Genomic DNA, 24,111 nt, shown 5'->3' on the forward strand with positions numbered 1-24,111 from the left:
GGCAATGTAAGCTGGCCTTAAAGTAAACAAATGCATTTTTCACCACCCCACCCCACCCCACCCCCGGCATTAGTTTAAATGAGGATCAGACCAATAAACTTAGCAAATTGTTGATGTGATAATTTACCACAAACATTTTAAGTATGGATCAGCTTGGAAAGAGAGCAAACGATCTAAAGTGGCACAAGGGAAAACTCGAAGTAATTAGAAGAATGTAAGAAAAAGGAAAATTCAAGCTAACTATACGGAAATAACTTACAACACTGAGATTTATTGAATTGTAGACTAGTATCCAAGGGCAGTGATGGAAACTCTATAATTTCAAACATTTAAAACAATAATAGAAAAAGCATTAGAAAACGTACCATAGGGAAGAATCCTATACTAACAGATGGGATAGACTAGATGACCCAATATGTGTTTTCTATTCCTAATTTCTAAGGTTCTATGATTTTTACACTCTATTGTATACTGCTTTATTGTACTATCTAATAAAGAATTTGTAACAAAGTAAAGGATCATACTGAGATTAAATCAGCAACAAACTCCAAGAAACATATGTTTTAGTTGAGGACTCAATTTTTACCTACACTTTCAATGTGAAACACAAATATGAACTAAACATTATAATTTCCAGGTTTACCTATCAGAATACGCAATACAAAGTTAGTATTTAAATGTTATTTTTTATTTTGAAAAAGTACTAAGAATGTACATTGCTTTTTAAAAGATCCTGTGTAAAGTCACAGATGTAAGCCACGCTGATTACACAGTAGGATTTTATTCATTTTAACCCAGAGGCTATTATTATGCCTGTTACCAGTGCAAGAAAGGGTTTCCTGTCCCTGTAGCACAGTTCTTTAATAACATTTGCATGCAACTCAATATTACTGAACACTCGTAATGTGCTTAGTTTGAGATAAGAAGATGGAAAACAGAAATGTGAAATAAATTGTAATATGGGTCTATTGCAAAGTTTCCTAATTTATATGAGAGTTTCAATACACACAGAGACAAAATATCCATAATTTGTGAAAGAGGGTCAGTGGCAGAATAAAAAAAATACAGCTTCTTAAGTATGTGTGTGTTGGGAGAAGGTGACGATCAAATTGATTTCAGCCAAAGCAAATTTTGACATGAACATCAACTCAACCTAAATCTGCTACAGTGCTGTAATAAATCATTTTATATGGCTATCAATGTACTTACCATATATATACACATAGCACCATCATAATAATCAGAGGAAAGGGACAAGTTTGAGACAATATTGATTGAACACAGAATGCAGAAAGGCTAGTGGGTGGCAGCATTCACAACCTAAACTCAACATTAGAAAATTTATTCATTCCCACTCATTTGCTCTTTTGCATTGTATCTGATTTTTCTGGATTTCTGCATTTTTGTGACATATCTTAGAGCTCTCCAAGTTATTTTCAATACAGCTATAACAAATATGTGCAATTATTTGTGTAAGAATATCAGTTTGAAACAGAATACATTTGATCTCTCAGGCTTGTACCAAGTTCTCATAACTGATTGCATGTTTCATACCTGGTGGCATAGTTCATGTACAATAACCATGGTGACATCCAGTAAGTAGGATATAGAAGAAATGCTTGGATCCAGCAGTATTCTTTGCTCCACAAAAACACTTAGTCCCCAGTTCTCCATAGCAGCATATGGATGCTTAGGCACAGCTAATAGATCTAGAAACAGAACAAAATGTGTTTTAACATGCTTGTGGAAGCTATTATGCTCTAAAGTTATTGTAAGTAAAAGCTATAAACCATTAAGTTTTTCTTAATAATATCTATGTAAAAAGTAAGCTGTTCATTTGAGTTCTCCCCTTACAATGTTATCTATAAAAATCATTTTAATAAGAATAGTTTCTTTGGTTCTTACTTCATTATTTGTTCTCTCATATCTTATGATTTCCATCTTGTAACACAGTCAAATACTGGATTTTTAATGGGAGTAGATTTTGTATATATTATTTACCTTTTAAAATATCCACTCTATTGCTTATTTATTTATATTAATTTATTTAATGCCATTCATGCCCCAGGTCCATTACACAAAACAATAACACAGACCGCCACCAAACACAACATGAATTTTATTCCTTGTTGACACTGACTTAGTCGGGGACATCTTGTATATCAAAGATGCTTGTCAGTAAAGGCAATGGATAACATCCACGGAAGTTCTGAAGTAATACTTCACAATGACTACCTTCAAGATGACAGGTGACCATTCAAATTAAATTCTTAAAATAGTAGGTACTGTACACTGAAGCCCTATTCTGTGTGTAGTATTACTGGCAGACATGCTCTGGGGGAAGAAAGAATTCTGACAATTCTCAAATGTATCTTTCCCTTTTTCTCTTTCTAGGACTCCTGAAACCACTGGAGCAATTCCATAATGACACAAAGGCTGACAAAACATAAAGATGAGAATGGGGCCAGCCTTTAAGCACACAGCAGAAAGAGGGCAGGGGACTTCTCCCAATAGTATCTGGGCTCAACAAGTGGGCAGAGGAGAATGCAAGGTCCACTCAAACTAGACAGAAATTTTACTGTAAAAAGGTGAAAAGTATGTAACTTGCCTTATGGATGGGAGTAAACCTGGGTTTACTGGAGGATGACTTATTTGGCTTCTCTACCCAGATGAATAAAAGTACCATATGGCTAACAACAATTCTATCAATTCTAAGATATACATTTCCCAAGGTTGCTTATTTCAGGTTTAGGAAGGATACAGGAATATGTGGTACAATAGTCCAAGAAAATGGGCCACCAGTGGGAGTCTCACTGCAGAAATCGAAGAAACACTGTATGAATTTAGAACTTTCACATATGCCAGTCTCAAGTAGCTCCACAGGTGATCGTCAAGTAAAGCCCAGGCTTGCCTCCATTGAAGTCAAAATAGTCACTGACCACAGCAGGAGCAGGAGAAGACTCCAGTAGCTACTTCAATATTCAAAATAACTAGAAGTATCCCAATTGCAGAGTCAGGATGTGATGCTGTATGATTAAAGATGACCATTTATAGCATTGATATTACCACTGTTCTATAATTGCAACAAATCTTGCACAAAGTATGTCATGTAAGGTATCAATGGAAAAATTACAATTTGCTAAGTATGATTATCTTGTTTATATGCATATGTCATCTTCGTATTTGAAGTTATGAATATTGGTGATGTACTTGTATCTAAAACATGTTTGTTCCTGGCTGATACACCCCAGATAGAATTTACATTAGGGCTAGACAGCTGTGTTGATGGCACATCAAGGACACTCCATTCTCATAATGGGACATTGAAGCAACTCATCCTATCCAGATACCTCTTCCTGAAGATGTCTCAAACAGCAGGGAGCCAGTGGCCACTCCCTGCAATTCAGCAAACCTTGTTGGGCCAGTAACTTCCCAGGCAACTGGGCTGTGGGATTTCTTTGGGACAGTATATTTCCAGGCACATGATAGAGGATATAGAAGACACCTGAGACATCTCTATTTTGCCTCTTTCTTGCTCTAATTCTCTGGACTATGGATTTACAGCTAAAAGGAGCATCTTGAACTATGAACTGAGGACCTTCCAATTTTTTGGAAGTTAGCAGAGAGACTTTTGCAAACCAGCAGTCTATTCCATCACAGCACCAAACCTGATACAAGGACTTCACAACCATTTATATGTATATGACCTATTAATCATTTATAACTCTCTTTTCTTTTATTAATAAATCTTTACTTAGTTTACTAAGGATTGGCTGACAGTGTGATATTTGGGTAAAATCTGAAATACATACTGATCCTTTGGGATCAGTAAGAACCTGGTGAAATGGGTTCTATATTAGGTCATTTTACTGTATTAGATTGGGTCATCTGGATGGGAGTCAAGGACTGGAATGCCTAAAGAGGACTGTGTTTGGCTTCTGGTTAACCAGTGTGTCCCTGCAGAAGCTCTTTTGTTACGGGTTTGGTGACTTTAATTATAGAGTAAACCACCAGTTTTGGGGATGGTCTGCCCAGTCTGCCCCGAGTGTGGCATTCTCAGTGTCTATCCCAGGCACCAGGTCACACAGAAACTTCACCGGTACGGAGAAGTAGCTATTGTAATGACACAATTAAACAAACAAAAAAGTGTGACTCAATAGTCCTAGACCTCGCTACTATAGTAACTTCAAAATAACATTCTTTTAAACATTTTGAAGTATACAGATTGTTTGGAATCACTGCAGTTAGTTATAATTGACATGTGAAATACAGGTACAAACAATTGAGCCAAAACAGAGAAACCAAAAGTTCATGGGTGAGATCTCAGTGAGAGTGGTGAGATCCAGGCCTCACTGAAGTCCACAGCAAAACTAACATTGACTTCCAGACCCCCCAGTCTATTGGAGAACTAACTGCTTTGCTAGCAGCAGGTAGATTGTTGATGACAGGACAGCAAAGCATTTATGAAGCCTCAAACTACTCGCACATTAAAAGTTAAGCATGTGCGTGAGTGCTTTATGGGACTGATAAAGTGATAACAGAACAGTAGAGTGCTTGGGGGCCATGCTGGTTTCCAGAAAATATTGCTATGTTAATGCTCTTGGTTGCCTCTGTGTCCTCCCCCCCACCCTAATATGGGTAATTTCAGGAGTCTTTCAAAGCCCACAAGTCCATGGGGCCGGACGAGTTGCATCCGAGAGTGCTGAAGGAATTGGCGGCTGTGATTGCAGAGCCATTGGCCATTATCTTTGAAAACTCGTGGCGAACAGGGGAAGTCCCGGATGACTGGAAAAAGGCTAATGTAGTGCCAATCTTTAAAAAAGGGAAGAAGGAGGATCCTGGGAACTACAGGCCAGTCAGCCTCACTTCAGTCCCTGGAAAAATCATGGAGCAGGTCCTCAAAGAATCAATCCTGAAGCACTTGCATGAGAGGAAAGTGATCAGGAACAGCCAGCATGGATTCACCAAGGGAAGGTCATGCCTGACTAATCTAATCGCCTTTTATGATGAGATTACTGGTTCTGTGGATGAAGGGAAAGCAGTGGATGTATTGTTTCTTGACTTTAGCAAAGCTTTTGACACGGTCTCCCACAGTATTCTTGTCAGCAAGTTAAGGAAGTATGGGCTGGATGAATGCACTACAAGGTGAGTAGAAAGCTGGCTAGATTGTCGGGCTCAACGGGTAGTGATCAATGGCTCCATATCTAGTTGGCAGCCGGTATCAAGTGGAGTGCCCCAAGGGTCGGTCCTGGGGCCAGTTTTGTTCAATATCTTCATAAATGATCTGGAGGATGGTGTGGATTGCACTCTCAGCAAATTTGCGGATGATACTAAACTGGGAGGAGTGGTAGATACGCTGGAGGGGAGGGATAGGATACAGAAGGACCTAGACAAATTGGAGGATTGGGCCAAAAGAAATCTGATGAGGTTCAATAAGGATAAGTGCAGGGTCCTGCACTTAGGACGGAAGAACCCAATGCACAGTTACAGACTAGGGACCGAATGGCTAGGCAGCAGTTCTGCGGAAAAGGACCTAGGGGTGACAGTGGACGAGAAGCTGGATATGAGTCAGCAGTGTGCCCTTGTTGCCAAGAAGGCCAATGGCATTTTGGGATGTATAAGTAGGGGCATAGCGAGCAGATCGAGGGACGTGATCGTTCCCCTCTATTTGACATTGGTGAGGCCTCATCTGGAGTACTGTGTCCAGTTTTGGGCCCCACACTACAAGAAGGATGTGGATAAATTGGAGAGAGTCCAGCGAAGGGCAACAAAAATGATTAGGGGACTGGAACACATGAGTTATGAGGAGAGGCTGAGGGAGCTGGGATTGTTTAGCCTGCAGAAGAGAAGAATGAGGGGGGATTTGATAGCTGCTTTCAACTACCTGAAAGGGGGTTCCAAAGAGGATGGCTCTAGACTGTTCTCAATGGTAGCAGATGACAGAACGAGGAGTAATGGTCTCCAGTTGCAGTGGGGGAGGTTTAGATTGGATATTAGGAAAAACTTTTTCACTAAGAGGGTGGTGAAACACTGGAATGCGTTACCTAGGGAGGTGGTAGAATCTCCTTCTTTAGAGGTTTTTACGGTCAGGCTTGACAAAGCCCTGGCTGGGATGATTTAACTGGGAATTGGTCCTGCTTTGAGCAGGGGGTTGGACTAGATGACCTTCTGGGGTCCCTTCCAACCCTGATATTCTATGATTCTATGATTCTATGGTATTAAAACACTTAACATATCATAGGGTACACCTCAGTGCTTGGAAATATTCACATTTTTCCTAACTGAGAGGGATTGGATCCAATGCACACTGAAGTCCCATTGCTTTTGATGAGCTCTGAATCAGGCCCTGAATATTTCTGTTATATAACTAGACTATTCTGTCAAAAAATCTGAGTGCCAATGGATAAGTGATATTTTGCAATGGGAGATCTTGATTCTGTAGATTTTGTTATTGCTACTCAGATTGACATTGTCTTTGAATAAAACTTCCAGTATATGCTTGATCTTGTGACATAAGAAATCCATATCCATAACTGGGAATTCAGTAAATTAAACTTTTGGTTCAGGAGCCACAGTGTTTCAGGTTCAAGTCCCAACAAAAGAATCTGGTTTTACTTCTTATTACACCAATAGGAAATTAGGGACGGTATATTGTGTTGCTGAAGCTGCCATCCATTAAGATTCCTTCTGTATTTTTTTAAGGAACAGGGTGAGACACAGTTCTATCTTGACTTAACACAATAGCAAAAAAAGGCGATGATGCCCATGTTTTGATAGAAATACCTTTCACACGTTGTACTGCTTAGACTGTTCTGTACTAACCAGAAAATGTGAGCTGCTGGATATAGAATAGCTACTGTGTATGGTGCATCCTGTTATTCTACTACCTATTTAATTAAATTATTTGTAAAGCACTTGTGAATGTTTGATTATGTGGAAATCGCTGTAAAATAGAAGTGCTTGTTATTACTGACAAAGAATAATATCCTCATACAACATAAAACTGCTACTTGAGATTTCCTGATACAGCAGTGCAGAGAATCCTATGCTCTACTGACATAATAGAGGGCTTCCACCTCTTAACCTTCACAAAGACTAAATTCATGACTTAGAATAAAAACTATACAGTCAAAATAAAGTCACCAGAAATGAAATAAAGGAGAAAAGGTGCAAGATCTTGACACTATAATGTACTGCGCTGTCGAATGGTAAAAATACAATTATTCAATCGCAAGGAAAGCATTTGGATGTGTTTGATTGACATTCAGCTCTCTGAGAGTCTGATGGAAAGCATTCTAACAATAAAAATTGCATGTAACATCACAGAATCTTATTTCCAAATATTTAATTGTCTTCATAATTATGTGAGTTCAACATTAGTATATAATTACCTGATCTTATTAGTGATTATAGTCATGATACAAAATAGAAACTGTCAATTTAACATTGAACCATTTAAGCTGGTCTTAAAGATCCTCTACCCTAAAAGTTGCATTCTTATCCTTACCTATGATACTTACACTCACACTCCTCTGATTTCAATTTAATCTGGACAAATAATGGTGCTTTTTCATTTTTCTCATTTATTTATGCCAGATCCCTTGACACCCACAACTGAGAAAGCATGAGGTCCTCGTTCCTGCACAACTGAAGTCAGTGGGAGCAGGATCAGACTCTAGGTGTGCTTAACTGGAAAGCAAGATTCCTGCCCCTCAACAGGAATGCCCTGCATCTGGGCCTTTTCTCCCATTCTTCTGTCAGTCTCCTGCATTCTTCCACTAACCCATTGGCTTCTCCTTTCCCTGCATCGAGACATTCCTTATCCAATGAGAAAGTTGTCAGAGATACTTGTATACATTTTTATTATTGTTATATATCTCTCTCTGTGGGTTTGGTGGTTATTGTATTGCTGACTGGAAAGTAGCTAAGGGTTAAATCCTGTAGGAACTCAAAACAAGGGCTGTAGACAGAGTCCAACTGCCTGGAGCTCTGATGGACAATACCAGAAATCCACTTCTGACGATGACCTCTATCCCATCTGGAGAAACACATAAACCAGTTTGACTAGGTTCAGGAGGCCTGCTCAAAACCTCAGGAAAGCTTCAGGTGGGAACTTTCATACAAAGGACCTTTGAAGGGATAAAAGACAGCTGGTGTCCTGAGACAGACAAACACTGACTGGTGGGCCTACCAGTCTGGGAAGGGTGAAACAAGAGTAAGAGAAAACAAAATCTATATTTATCCAAGATGCAATGCTATCTTTCTCTGGGATGCAAATTTACTTCAAGCCTCTGGTGTCAGTTTGGCAGCTCTGGGACACAGCTACTTGTGCATGTCAAACAGGAAGTAAAACCTTAACCCGAAAACCAGTTATTCATACTCTTTCTGCAACCTTTTCGGAAATCTTGGAACAGTTGGGTGTGAAAGGTAAAACTGCTCTCACACAGCTTTAACTTCTGTGACCAGCATATATGAGCAAATCACCCTAGATCTCACTGACTTTTGTAACAGCACTGATATCATTCTTCACCAGTGTATCCCATGTCTTAGTCATAAATTGGTCTTTTTTCCACAACACCAGGTACATAGCACATGTATTTATTATCCACATGTTTTCCTGGAAATTCATAACTTTTGCTAGAAAAATCCCACTCTCCAAAACTGTTTTGAGTTAATCTGCATTCTTCTGGTAATACTCTGTTTTCAAAGCTTCTTGTAATGTTGTATATAAAGGTTGTTGTCAAAAAATATTGTTTATAGCAAGGATTTATTCTGTTGAGACATTCTGCTACCCAGTTCTCATTAATCTGAACCATTCCCTTGTACTGCTAATTGGTGGAGGATGCTTCTCTATAGCAGAATACCTTTTAATGAGCCACATACACTTTAAGGGACACCATCAACTAGAAAAAGTCACAGTTCTGGCTGAAAATGTTGTGTCCACTGTAAGTTAAAAGTAATACTTAAGAAGTTAGTAAAAATTAATTTCTCTCTATTTTTTCAGTTTGTTTACTTCTAACAAAAATCTATGAGCAGGTAATTTCACTTTTTATTTTATAGAATCATAGGACTGGGAGGGACCTTGAGAGGTCTTCTAGTCCAGTCCCCTGCACTCAAGGAAGGACTAAGTATTATCTAGACCATCCTTGACAGGTGTGTGACATTCTGTACCTTGGGGGAGCACCCCCCACACACCCATATTCCTCATCTGTATATAACTGTGGTATTACATATAAAGCATGCCTTGTAAGGTATCAGAGGAAAGGTTATGATCTGCTGAAAGTCATTTCACTATCAATATATGCATATCATTAATGCATGTGAAGTTATGAGAATCGTGTTGTATGGTTGTCACTAAAATATGCTGTAAATTGGGGAACCAGCCAGATATTAGCTCCCCAGCGGCAACAGCAAGGAAAGCAACCAATGCCCAGGCGGGGTGTGAAAAAACCCATCAACAGCCATTGTCCAGCAAGGGAGCTACAATTCAATGACTCACATGCATGAGGCCACATCAGGAGGATTGCTCAACCTTGCCTGGAGACTCAGCAATGCACCCAGACATATCTGGACTTGTGTTTTACAAGCCCATGGACTGAGGGTATAAAACCGAACACAGGAGGCCCATGCTGGGCCTTTCTCCTTCACCCACCTACACTGCAAGCAACAAGGACACTCTGAAGACTCGAACTGAGGGGACTGCCCCAGATTTCAAGGGTGAAATCTATGTACTATGAACTGCAATATCCAGTGGGGTGAGAAAAACTGCTTAGTCTAGTTGTTACCCAGTCTAATAGAGTTGAGAGGTTAGACTGCATGCTTATATTTTATTTCTGTTGGTAACTAACTCTGACTTTTTGCCTATTACTTAAAATCTATCTTTTCTAGTCAATAAAGTTGTTTAACTGTTTATCTTTACCAGTGGGTTTGCCTGAAGTGTTTGGTAATCTGCTCAGGTTTTCAAAGGCTAATGTATGTCCACTTTCCAGAGATGAAGTGGTGAACCAATTAATAATTCTGCACTGCCCATCTTGAGCAGTGCAAGACGGTATAAATTCCTGAGATACAGTGCTGGGAGCTGGGGGGATTTGGCTCTGGTGCCTTTCTCTGTGTGATTCCTAAGTGGCTCTAGGAGCATTCATGCAGTATAGCTGGGTGTGGTGGGGCTCCATATGCTGTTGTGCTGAGTGATCACAGTGCCTGCAGGGGCTCGCTGCTTGTCACTAGCAAGGCATTGTGAGAGACAGCCCAGGCTGGAGAGAGTTCAGGGGGCACAGAGGTCCCACAGTCCCAGGCTCCACCTTGGTGGGATCCTGTCACAAGATGTTTGTCTAACATATATAAAATCAGTCACCCTTTCTTCTAAACCAGAGCCTAATTGAAAGCCCTCTAAAGTCAATGGAAGGACTCCAATTGACTTTAACACATGATGGATAAAAATCAATTAAAAAAATAAAAATCACATTCCTTTTATTTAAAATGTTTTATTATGTAAATTATAAACTATTTTTCTTTTTAAAAATAAACTTGTTTAAAATAAAATCAAAATTAATAAAAATACATTAAAACCTAAACTTATTATAATCTCTCCAAATATTTAAATAAAAAATAAATATGCTGAATCTATTAGCCATTTTCAAAAACTGTGAGTTAAAGGCTGCTTTTCTATATAAAGAAAGAATCATGGGGGAGGGGAATCTAACTTTTGAGGACAAGTTTTATAAATATGGCAAAATAGGTCATATACTATATTAAGAGCTTATTTAAGAAAAATAAATTTTATATGCTGTTATATGTTTAATTTAATTCCAGTTACCATCTTAATGCAGCTTGACACAAATCATGAGGAAAAAGTTAATTGTCTAGTAAAGAAGCAATATATCATTCACCATTTTCTAACATATTCAAAATGTACAATTAATTAATAAGAATCTGAAAATATTAAGCTATATGGTTGCTTAAATAAATGTATATAGTTATAGTGTTGTACTCTCTTGAGTAATGAGAAGATGTACCAAATCTAGTGTAAAGGTTCTATTTAGTTATAAATCAACATGTTTTAATGGGATTTAATGAGAATGCATCTTTCTTTAGAAAGTAACAAGTAAAATGGAAAAGTTGATTAAAATTGATTATTTAAATCGAGGCTTTTCACTTGGTGATTTAAATCGCCTTGATTTAAAATCAATCCATCTGCTTCAATGCTGCAGCAGAAAAGCACTTCTAATTTGTTTTTAAAATGATTTTAAAAGAATAGGACAAACTGGCCTGCATTGTCAGAATTGACTAGTGAGTTTGGGTGTCCAACTTGAGACGCCCTTCAAACAGGCCTGATTTTCCAAAACTACTGAATCCCTGCCTTCTGAAAGCCTGGGCCCTTTAAGCTGTCTCAAATTGGGCACCTAATAACTGAGGTACCCAAAATTATTAGTAACTTTTGAAAATTTAGGCTGCTATTTTAAGGGACTTCTGATGTCTTTACTTGAAATACTGTACACATTCAAACTCACACCAGAGGGTAATCATATTATTTGGTGGCTCTTTGAGTAACATTTCTATCTATCCATTTTCTTATTTTGCCACCCATCACCATATTATTTGAGTACCTACCCTAGACAACATCTTTCTATACATAAGATATGCACTGAAAGGATATATGGACATAAGTCTATGGAGCTAGCATAAGGGTCTAAGTCTATATGCCATTAGTTCAGTCAAAATCAAATAGCTTGTTGCAGACCAGACCCTGAGGAAAAATCATTGACACACAGCAGTTTAGAGTTGATTTTTTTATTGCTTCTTATTGCACTACAAAGTATTACCTAACATTAACTGGCATAAACAATGGCAGAGATTTTCAGGGAGCTTTTGATATAAACAGCAGATGCTAAATGCCATGTGAATGTTAAAGTTCCCAAGAGGAAAAAAATAATGGAGGGAGAAAAAAAATCTATCAGAAGAAAAATAAGTAAAATATAAGTAGTAATTGGAAAGAGAAACCATGATACCATTTCAGACTACTGAGTCTGATACTTAGTGAAAGCCAGTATATAATTTAAGAAAATAAAACAGCAACCCATTGATTTAGTATTTGACATGCATATTATTAAATGACTTTAGATTTTTATAACCCCGGTCCATAGATCACAGCTTTACATTTCAAAGAGCATCAAATCATTCAATGTTGAATTGAAAAATGAATTCAATGTCCCATTAAAGCTGAATTATGTATCATCTTGGTTGTATTGATTGGAATATGAACAGTCTTTTATTTTAAACAATATCTGCATATATATTATGAATTGCTGTGTAATAGTGAGTATGAAAAAGTACGTTCCACAAAATTTCTAGTGAAGAAAGGTATTATAATGGTTTATATAAAAGTTTCTCTCCTTTGAATTCTACTACTTATATTCTAAACATTCTTCTTCAGCGTATATTAGATCAAAGACACACAGACAGAATGAACACTGAGGCAGAGACTGAACTGAACTTAGGCTTTTGCAATTCCAAGTTACAGTACCAGTACATGATGAGCATCTGCTATGATACATAAGACACATATCAAAAAAAGAAATATACTCTTATTCCCAAATACGTGAAAAAGGGAATTCTGTAGCCTTCAGAAAATGCAATTTACTAAAATACTAACTACTATTTTTAGTAAATACTAAAAGCACTGACATGATGGAAAATTGCCAACAGCCATTTTCCTAACGCCATAGTTAATAGAGCATGAGGATTCTATAGCTCAGAACAACATGTAACTGATTACGGAACACTTCCAGTATGAATACTGCTATAAAGAAAATGATCACGTCCATGCCCCTGCCAAATTCTATCTTTCCACAACAAATCCAAGGAACAAAGCTTGCACAGAAAACACCAGAAATCCATATTATTTAAGAACAATAACAATGAGGTAAAATAAGTCCATAGATTTAGGATATAAAACCCAGATGTACTATACCAATAAAGAACATGTGAACATTTGCATCTGGAAATACTCTATGTCCAGAGTTGCATCCTTTATGTTAGTTTTGCGATAAAATATTATCAATTTCTATCAGTACTGTTGAGATGGTGAGCAGGACTGAGGTGGGGGAGGTGGCAAGATTCATGCCCATTACTCATACCATTTCTAAAGAACTCCATTTCTGCCATATCATAATATTGCAGCTGGGGAGAAAGTAGCATTATAGCCAGTCATTTACACTGGACTCCTGAGGTCAATGGGTTTGTGTGGGCTGTGGAAATATTCCACCGTCATCTCTTTTCTTGGCTCTTCTAGTTGACAATGAAAAATAGACGGCACCATCTTGAAACAAATTCACTTACTACTGAATCTCTCTCAAGGGATATTTTTAAAGTCCTACTTTGATCACTCTATTGCCTAAATTAACCTTTGTTTGATGTCTTGATAGGAGTTCTTTAATGGAACTAAAGATAAACTAGTGCAATAGTAAAAAACAGATACATTAATAAAACTGTGCTCTCCTGTTGATTCTTGTTGAGATATTTATGGAATTTAAACAGATTATATTATTAAAACATGTTTTAAGCAAGTAATTGTTCATTGATTTTGTCTTTAAAATGAACACTAAATATCCTTCTGTGACATACAGAATGTAAGTTTAACTCTGAATTGCCAAGAAATGCCATCTGCAATTTAATAATACAAGGCTCAATGATTAAATCCTTACTTGGGACTATAAGATCCCCGTTGTACAAAAGCATGAGGTAGGATTGCCAACTTTCGAATCTCACAAAACAAAACACCCTTGCCCCTCCCTCTCCCCTTCCCCGAGGCCCTGCCCCTGCCCTCCCCTTCTCTGACGCCCGGCCCCCACTCACTCCATCCCTCCTCCCTCCGTCACTTGCTCTCCCCCACCCTCACTCACTTTCACTGAGCTGGGGCAGGGGCAGGGGGTTGGGTGCAGGAGAGGGTGAGGGCTCCGGCTGGGGTGCGGGTTCTGGGATGGGGCCGGGGATGACGGGTTTGGGGTGCAGGAGAGGGCTCTGGGCTGGGGCCAAGGGGGTTGGAGTGTGGGAGGGAGCTCCCGGCTGGGGCAGGGGGTTGGGGTGCAGGAAGGGGTACAGGTTCTGGGCTGGGGGTGCAGGCCCTGGGTTGGGGCCAGAAATGCAGGGTTCAGCGTGCGGGAGGGGCTCTGGGCTGGGACCTAGCGGTTCAGAGTGTGGGAGGGAGCTCAGGGCTGGGGCAGGGAGTTGGAGTGTGGGCTCCGGGAGGGAGTTTGGGTGTGGGAGGGGGTTCAGGGCTGGAGCAGGTGCAGGGGATTAGGATACGGGAGAGGGTTCAGGGTGCAGGCTCTGGGTGGCACTTACCTCAGGGGGCTCCCAGAAGCAGCTGGCATGTCCCCGCAGCCACTAGGCACAGGAGTGGCCAGGGGGCTCCGCGTGCTTCCGTTGCCCACAGATGCCATCCCCCGCAGCTCCCATTGGCTGAGGTTCCTGGTCAATTTCTGATATTTCTGTACCTTAATAGCTCTCTCAATGTATGATTCTTAGGCATTCTCTGTATCAATTTACTTACGATACTACTGTGTCAAGTCAACAGAGGCTTAACAATTCACCATACTCGCATAGCTATATTTGTATTATCTAATATGTGAAATGTATGCTTGGAAATGAAACAGAAATACTCTAAAATAAGACATCTAGCAAAACTTCCCAAAGCTGTAAACTGCATGTGACCAGATGAATCCTATTGTTCTGAATAAAATTTTCTGCTAGTCTGAATATATTTATCAGACCATACTTTGGACAGGAAACCCTGCACTGTATACAGGAAAGTTATGCTTTGTGTCTTGGTTGCAGCTTCAGTACATTGTGCTTCACCAAATTCAGTGACAGCAGGAGAACTGGGAGAGGTGCCTGGAAGACCAGAGGAAGACAAGATAGAGGAGCTAAGAGAAACAGGCCAGAGGGAGACTGGGTTACAGCTGAAGAAACTAAGATTCATTGCAGGCAGAACTGAAGGATACTGTCACAGGATACTGAGAAGTGTGACATGAGAAACTGAAAAATGCTGCCAGAGGACTTGAGAGACATGGCTGAAGTGAATGAGAAACACTGCCAGGCAATCAGAGACAAGACTAAAACAGGGAGATGAAAAATTTGGCTGGGCCAGCTGATAAATAAGGCCTTAGGAGCTGAGGAAACATTGCCAACAACACAGAGATACACAGGGGAGCAGAGCCTTGTAAAAAAGAGGGAGAAGAGTGTCTGGGCTTAATTTTAAATACAGGATCTATTTTCACGTGTTTGGGGATATTTTGTCACAACACACCTGCAGCTCCTCAGCCCCACTCAAACTAAAGCATTTGTACATCCTCTATTTATACAACAGGGTGAACAATAAATCCCCTTGAAAAATCCTATCATTTCCACTACTCAAGTGTAAGTGTTGAAGTATCAAGCTGATGGTGCACAACATGCTGAAATAACATGTTATTTCAATCACTTCTTGGTTGTTAGCTTAGCTAGACATTTTAACACTTTAAATATTTTTGCCTTCTACCCGTTCAACGAGCCTTAAGCCAATAAAGCAGCAGAGAATGACACAGGAGCACCAGAGGCCAGTGTAACTTTGGGAGAACAGTGCAAGTGGTTTCAGGATTACTGGAGGGAGCAGCTGTACCAGCCAAAGCAGTTTTGGAGAGCCAAGTACATATCAAAGGAGTGGGAAAGAGAACTTCAGGCTACATGAGCAGCTCAGAGCACCACAGGAAGAGCCAGGAGAATCAGAGCAACAATGGAAGACCAGGGGAACATTGTAAAAAATGTTTGTAAGGGAGTTTTCAGGTTGTACCCCTAAGGGCAGCTAATCATCAACAGGAGCTCTTACCCAGTATCTTTCTGCTTTGGCTGCAGTGAGTTTCAATGGCCTCAGTTTTTAGCTACTAACTGGTGGTACCTCCATCCAACTGTTTAAAGAAATCAGGAACCTTACGGTACCTCGCTACGTGGTTCAACTGTCCCATACCCAGTACTTACCCCATAACTAGTCTGATACCTCATACATATACACTTCTGACACCTCTGTAATGGATGAACCACCTATCAAAGTGCACTTTATTTGCAAGGGGAAATATAGAGGAAGCATATAAAAGGAAGGGGAGGATGGATTTGGAGGGGGTACATCAATAACACCATACAACCCACAAACAACATAAAATCCTAGGGTAGATTTCATTCGATTCACAAGTCCAGTTTATTCCTCACTAGCGAGCTCCATAATGTGGAGTATCTCACATACTTTAATGAGGCATTGCAGGCCTGAAGCTGCTTAAGTGCAGCGAAGCAATGAGGACATCTAGTCAGCCAAAGGACAAACCTCTCTGCAGCAGTAATAGGCATTACTCACAGTGGGAAAAGTCCTCACCATGTAGGGGGCCTCCTTGGTGTTTCCAAGACCTTTTGCTCTCTCCCGGACTAGTTCGGCAAACCCCTTTCAGGACAAAATAGGCAACACTCTAGGCAGAGGGAGACAGTCAGGGGATCGCCCTGTTCACACTTATAACACTGACACTCCTCGGTGAGGCATCGGCAGCAGGGATCAAACCTGGAACCTCTTGATCTTAGAGCATGAGCCTCTATTGCCTGAGCTAAAAGGAACATCTCTGTCAGCCGAAGTCTGTCAGGCTCATCTATCTCTAGCTGACCTAGCCACCACTAGACAGGGACATAGTACCACACAGAGCAGGCATGGCTTACATGTTGAAAGAGGAGACAAGGACAGAGAAGTGAAACTGGATTAGCAACAGAGCACCATAAACACGAATTAACTGAAGTGCAATGGAGGTGATTAGGCAGAAATCCAGGAACAGCACAAGCGGAAAACCAGTCTAGCCAGCTTTTTTTTAAAATGAACAGCACATAATGTCCAATACATTTGATTAAAATATGGCATTTCTTGTCTCTCTATAAAGTATTACTTGCCGCAATGCACTCATGGCTGTATCTCATGTTATATAATGGCATTCCAAACTCATGAAGATAAATGTCTTATCTAGTAGTAGCCCACTTTGTGCTCTGAATACATATAAAATCTCTTCTAATTAAACAGATATCAGAATGGTTTCTCCAAGTAGCATTTTATTCTCTTTGTGGTAGATTTAAACCTTATAACTGTTTTAAAGAATCATAAAATCAGGATCACAAATCTCTTCATTTATATTTGATAACCTATAAATAATTTATATTAAAATAAGAGTTTACCTTTTTTCAATGTTTACTTTGTGAAGTCTTTTTTTCTTTAAAAATCACATCTATTGGATTTTCCTTCATGCCCATCTTACCTCATTATTATTTATTTAAAAAAAGCAAATTCTGTTCATTTCAATTTTTGCAATATTTCAGTGAAAGATTTTGCTGCATCTGCAACATTTTAGTGGAGAACATGTTAGGACAGGCTTCCCCCTCAAGAACACATGAGCAGGTCATTCAGAGTTAAAAACTGGCAGCCCATTCTTTATGGAGGAGTCATAGAGGCAGAAGCCAAGGCAGGGTGTCTGCAGAAAGGACTAATTCCTTAAGGCTTACATGCATTCCCAACTCTCCGTCGTGCAATTGTTTATAAAATATATTTAGAGACAATAATACACTTTCCCAGATGCTGGCCACAATGTTGAGATTACTGCTAATGCTCTTCTAAAGCCACTACTGGGGCCAACCTTCAGCACAGCCAATAGCGCGATCTCCTCTCTGTACAATGACATCAATGTGAGGCAGCAGAGGATAACTAGCAAGAGCACAGGCAAGGATGCTATTAAAAGAGGACATAGCAGACATGCATGGGAAATGTACTTACCAGTAAAAAAAAAAAAAGTGTTAAGAGTTCTCCTTTTGGCATCCAGCTGGAAGTAGTTAGCATTATAGCACCATGTCTCAGGAAGCCTGAGGTAGCAAATTTTAGGAAAGGCCTTGAGGGTGGGGGCTGACTCTGCTTGACACCACTTCAAGAGATTGCCAGTTTTTGAATTGCAAGATGAGAAAGAGAGAAAAGGAAAGAGGTAAAGAAAGGGAGAGATGGAGTGAGGGACCTGGAAAGATGCAGAATGAGAGAAGAGGAGGGTCTCCAACAAACTCCTTTTCTGGTGAGTAAATTTGCATTGTCAAACATTCCCCCTTTTCTCCTGTTCTGCAGGAAGCATCACAACTGCTTTCAGCTGTGTCAAGCAGATTCCTCAGAAAGAAGGTGGGCAGGCTTACCCAAGGGGTAAATTGCAATACTTTAAACCTGAAATCCACCTTTGCACAGAAGTCCTGGTCACTCAATAACAGTTGGTGAAGGCGAGCAAAATACCAAATTCAAGAAACTTCTAATTTTTTATTACTTTTATTATTATTATTTGCATTGAAGGGAGAAAATTTTAAGAATATTTTTGATGACAAAGAAGAACAGGACGGGGGAGAATAACGATACGTAGATAGGATAATCCTTTAATCCAAAAATTCTTTCAGTGGTCCTGCTTAATGTGTCATATAGTGCTCCATTCTTATCTGATCTTTTGGGCATATACCATCTGGGTACCAGGAACGCACCACAACTGCATGCATTATTCACTGTGCATTGCAAAATCACTCCAAAGATTTTCATACCAGACGACACACACTAACATTTCTCACATATGGCTTATTCCAATTATACCTAAAGTCCTAATCCTACAAACATACATGTACTTAACTTTAAGCACATGATCAGTCCTACTGAGACTGCAAATATAATTTTCATCCACTTTATGCCACAGCAGTGTAAGGAGACCTTAGTATAAAATAAATCAGGCCCAATCAGACTACTCACATGCTTAAATTTATGCTGGAAGCAGATGAGGATGAGGATACTGTGATCACCAGAGAGAGGAGGAACAGGAGGAATTCCACACAGCTAGAAGTATCCAACTGATACTAGGTCCTCAGTGTGGAAACTGCAGAAGATATCTTTGAAGATCCAGCCATTGGAATGGAGGAGTGTACATAATACACATGTGGAGGTTACTGTGCCCAACCTGTAAGTAAATCAAGCATGTCTACACAGAGATCTCCAGCCATCCAAGGAAGACAGACAACCTTGTGGAGGATCCTATACTAAGAAGAATGAAAATTACATTCTGCAAGGAACAAGTGCTCAGCAGGATGGTATGCTGTCTTCCCAGAGCTAAGATGTCACTCTAAGAATAGATAAGCTTCTGAAGACAACTGCGTGCCACTGGTGACGGCACACATCGGCATCATGTTGTAGTATCTCTCACATGTTACAGATGACTTCAGAGATCTCAGGGAGATGCTGAAGGAGAAGCGTGTCCAAGCGATCTTCTTGGAGATCTTTCCGGTCCCACAAGTGAAGGAAAACAAAAGGCAAAAGATTCTGAAAGTGAAACTGTGGCTAGGTAAGTGGTGTAAGGTCGAGGGTTTTGGTTTTGTGGAACATTGGTCAACCTTCTATGGGGACGGGGGCTGTATACTTTGGATGGCCTCCATCGCCGCAAAAGAAGGGGAATCTTCTAAGGAGCAAGTTGGCTAGTCTAGTCAGAAAGGCGTAAATAAAAAAGGGGAGGGTGAGAACAGAGAAGAAATGAGCACTCATTTAGCACAAAGTCATGATTTTGAGAAAAAAATTAATAAAAAAAAACGAAAGGAAGAGAAAACAAGAAATTCCTTAATTACCTATACACCAATGCCCAGAGCCTGGGTAAGACACAAAAGAAATTGGAATTGCTTATTTGTGAGTATAAATTCAATCAAGTTGGTTTTACTGAAACCTGGTGGTATGATTGACATGACTGGAATGTTAAAATCAATGGTTACATCATATTTAAGAAGATTTGAGTGGGCAAAAGGAGAAAGAGAGAAATGACATTACCTGCTTCCTACTCACAATTCAAAAGTAAATGATCTTGAATGCTTATGGATCAATGTCCTAATCGGTAAAGCATAAGATGGGATACCAGCTGATATTTGCTACATCCCACCAAATCACATTAGAGAACAGGATGATCAATGAGTTAAGCATGTGTCTAAATATCTAGAGAAAAATACTGCATGATTATGGAGGACTTCAATTTGAGTGACATAGGCTGGAGATCGTATGCTGCCCATATTAAAACATCCTAATTTCTAATTATAATAGATGACAATTTTCTAAATCAAAAAGTGTTGCCTCCAACATGGGGAAATACTTTATAAGACCTCATCTTGACAGATAAAAAGAAATTGATCACAGAAGTAAAAGTTAGTGGTAGCTTAGGTAGGAGTAATCATAACTTGATCACATTAGTTATGTGCAAACAGAACAAAGTCCAAACCAGCACTATATGTACTTGGTGCCAATTATATGTTCATAGATTCCAAAAGGCCAGAAGGGACCATTGTGATGATCTAGTCTGACCTCCTGTATAACACAGGCCATAGAACTTCCCCAAAGTAATTACTAGCATTTATCTTTTAGAAGAACTGCTAATCTTGATTTTAAAATTGCCAGTGATGCAGAATCCACCACAACCCTTGGTAAATTGTTCCAGTTGTTAATTACCTTCATTGTTAACAATGTACACTTTATTTCCGGTGTGAATTTGTCTAGCTTCAACTTCCAGCCATTGGGTCACGTTATCCCTTTCTCTATTAGACTGAAGAGCCAATTATCAAATATTTGTTCCCCATGCAGCTACTGCAATCAAGTCACCTCTTAACCTTCTATTTTTAAGCTAAATAATATATATGTTACAGAGATATATATAAACACACACGAAGAGCCAATTTCACAAATCTCAAAACAACCATGAACCAGATCAGTTGCGAGAAAGAATTTAAATAGAAATATGTGAATGATAATTGGGAATTGTTTAAGAACTTTTTGCTAGATGCCTAAAGGGCCACAATCCTATAAGTGAGAAAGAAGGTCATGCTGATTATAAAAACAACCTGGCTTAGAGGGGAAATGAAAGATATATATTTTAATTTTTTATAGCTAACATATCAAAGAAAGGGAAAGTTGATAGTAATTAATGTAAATCAGAAGCTTGGAATTGTAGAAAACTGATAAGGGAAGCAAAAGGACACAAGCAGAAGCTGATGGTCAGCAGAGTTAAGGACAACAAGGAGTGTTTTAAGTATAATAGGAACAAAAGAAATCCTAACAATGGTATTGATCCATTACTAGATGGAGATGGTAGAATTGCCAAAGATTTCTACCTTTTCTGCAGTCATGTTCAATCAATATTTCTGTTCTATATTTTTTGGAGGAAAAAACAGATATATTCATATCATATGATGATACTGAAACACTTGCTATTTCAATAGCTAGTAAAGGTCAGGACAACTTGCAGCCACGAGTTTTAAAACAACTGTTGATAAGCTCCTTGGAGCATTCACACTGATTTTCAGTAAGTTTTGGAACACTGAGGAGGTTCCAGAAAACTGAAAGAAAGAAAATGTTGTGCCAGTATTTCAAAAAAGGTAAATGGAATGACCCAGATAATTATAGGCCTGCATCTTAACATTGATTCCAGGCAAAATAATAGAATGGCTGTGTAACAGTCCTCACAAGGGGATCTGGTTGAGGAGCGTGGCCTAATGGTCATGGTTGCAAACCTGACTGCCAAGGATGTTGTCGGGAGGGGAGCCCAGGCCCTCTCACTCCACAAGGCTCCAACCCAGGGCCCTTTGGGCTACCAGTAGGCTGGCCATCCAGGCTACTTAAGGCTGTCCTCTCTGGGCCTCTTCCTTTCATCCCCCCACTGGGGTCAGCTTAGTCCAAGGCTTTCCCCTTGTGGGGAAATCCAAACCATAATAAGTAAAGGGGGTTACCAATGTCCAAGGTCCACAGGATATTTCCCTTTCTGGCTGTCTCTGTAGTAGGTCCTCCCTCCCTCAGGGAAGGCCCCTCTGGGCAGTTGTGTCAGAACCTTTAGGCTTCCCTCTGCGCTGTACTGCTGGAGCTGTGGGCTGCAGGTCTGCTCACCTCCATCTCTACCATGCAAGTGAGCTTGTTCCCTGTCTTTTAATTCCTCCAGCAGATGGAGCATTTGCTGTAGGTGGGGTGGGGTGGGGCTGGCTGAGCCCAAAATAATCCCTTTACCCCTTGTCGCCAAGCGTGGGGTTTGTACACCCCATCACAGACTGTTATGGGATGCAATTAATAAAGAATTAAAGGAGAGTAATATAATTAATGTCAATCAATATGGATTTATGGAAAACAGATCCTGTCAAACTAACTTACTCTATTTTTTTTTGATGATGTTACAAGTTTTGTTGCTAAAGGTAATGACCTCGCCACGCACTAAGCAGGAGAAGCTATTTTCTGGCTTGTAGGAAAAGGTGTGTGGCCCCTTTAAGGGCTAGTTACCCAACGAGTGACTTGCAGTGGCAGCTTCAGACAATATCAATGTGGGGACACTGACCCATGGGCCCCATTCCCAGGTGACCAGAAGAGAGGCAAGGGACTCTTTAGGTCCATGCCAGCACAGGAAATGCCCTGTTTTACCCGGACCATGCCCTGTTTTACCCATGGAGGTAGTCAAATATCAAGTTTTGTCATGCTCTGCAATGGGCATTATGCTAGTCACTCCTTTCTTGGGGGGAGGGGGGGAGGGAAGGATTTTTTTCCCTCACTGCCAGATTGGCCAAGGAGAGCTGGGGTGGAGGTTTTACCTTCCCCATAGTGGGTTGGGGGCTTAGTTGGGGTGAACATGAAATTAGGGTTAGGCAATGATGTCGCAACTCATTATGTGAACTTGGAGCAGATGTCCAGTGCAGACACTCTGTAGGGAAGGGATACGGTGATCAAATAAAATGGATTGGTAAAGGATTTAAAGGAGGTATTCTTTAAAGAAGTGGAAATGGCAGAGGCTCGGGGCTTCTATGACTAGTACAGCAGGGAGCCAATCCCCTGTCCCTCCTTTATAGCCTCCTCTTAACCCTCATTGAGGGGAAAGGGTGATAAAGTCCAGCAGCAGATTGGCTGGGGACCAGGATGGGTAAAGGGAGAGGGCTGACAGGAGCTTCCCCCCAGGTATATGTAAATGATTATGGAACTACCTGCATTGGGCACTTTTATCCGCCAGATAGTCCCTGACATTTAGGAATAAAGTTGCAGACCAATTAAACCACATCCAGTGTCTCCTGTCAGGTTTTCTGGCACAGCCAGACACTAGCGTTCATGTAATATATTTTGACATTTTTAAGGCATTTGACATGGTACTGCACTATGTTCTGATTAAAAAACTAGAACAATCCAAATTTAACATTGCACACATTTCAGAGGAGCAATGACAATTTATACTCGCCCCCGTATTTCCTTGAACTTCTTAGTTAAAGGCCACTTTGCAGTATTTTTATAGGAAGATGGTTTGGCTTGGTTTGGTTTTGTATGCCTTTGTCATAAATATAAAGGGAAGGGTAAACCCCTTTGAAATCCCTCCTGGCCAGGGGAAAGCTCCTCTCACCTGTAAAGGGTTAAGAAGCTAAAGGTAACCTCGCTGGCACCTGACCAAAATGACCAATGAGGAGACAAGATACTTTCAAAAGCTGGGAGGAGGGAGAGAAACAAAGGGTCTGTGTCTGTCTGTAGTCGTCTTGGCCGGGGACAGAACAGGAATGGAGTCTTAGAACTTTTAGTAAGTAATCTAGCTAGGTATGTGTTAGATTATGATTTCTTTAAATGGCTGAGAAAAGAATTGTGCTGAATAGAATAACTATTTCTGTCTGTGTATCTTTTTTGTAACTTAAGGTTTTGCCTAGAGGGGTTCTCTATGTTTTTGAATCTAATTACCCTGTAAGATATCTACCATCCTGATTTTACAGGGGGGATTTCTTTATTTCTATTTACTTCTATTTTTTATTAAAAGTCTTCTTGTAAAACACTGAATGCTTTTTCATTGTTCTCAGATCCAAGGGTTTGGGTCTGTGGTCACCTATGCAAATTGGTGAGGCTTTTTATCCAACATTTCCCAGGAAAGGGGGGGTGCAAGTGTTGGGAGGATTGTTCATTGTTCTTAAGATCCAAGGGTCTGGGTCTGTAGTCACCTAGGCAAATTGGTGAGGCTTTTTACCAAACCTTGTCCAGGAAGTGGGGTGCAAGGTTTTGGGAAGTAT

General features: G+C 40.0%; 1 protein-coding gene across 1 annotated transcript in view; it reads right to left on the bottom strand.

Moving 5' to 3' along the window:
- TRHDE (thyrotropin releasing hormone degrading enzyme) overlaps positions 1 to 24,111 on the bottom strand; it is a gene marked incomplete at its 5' end in the record, with an annotated part of 329,097 nt that overhangs the window by 169,232 nt on the left and 135,754 nt on the right. Inside the window, one exon of the mRNA XM_084636899.1 lies at positions 1,555 to 1,709. Within this exon, the coding sequence (XP_084493025.1) occupies positions 1,555 to 1,709 (155 nt within the window). The remainder of the gene's footprint in view (positions 1 to 1,554; positions 1,710 to 24,111) is intronic.

Source organism: Lepidochelys olivacea (genome assembly GCF_965140295.1).
Source record: "Lepidochelys olivacea isolate rLepOli2 genome assembly, chromosome: 1".
NCBI classification, from domain to species: Eukaryota; Metazoa; Chordata; order Testudines; family Cheloniidae; genus Lepidochelys; species Lepidochelys olivacea.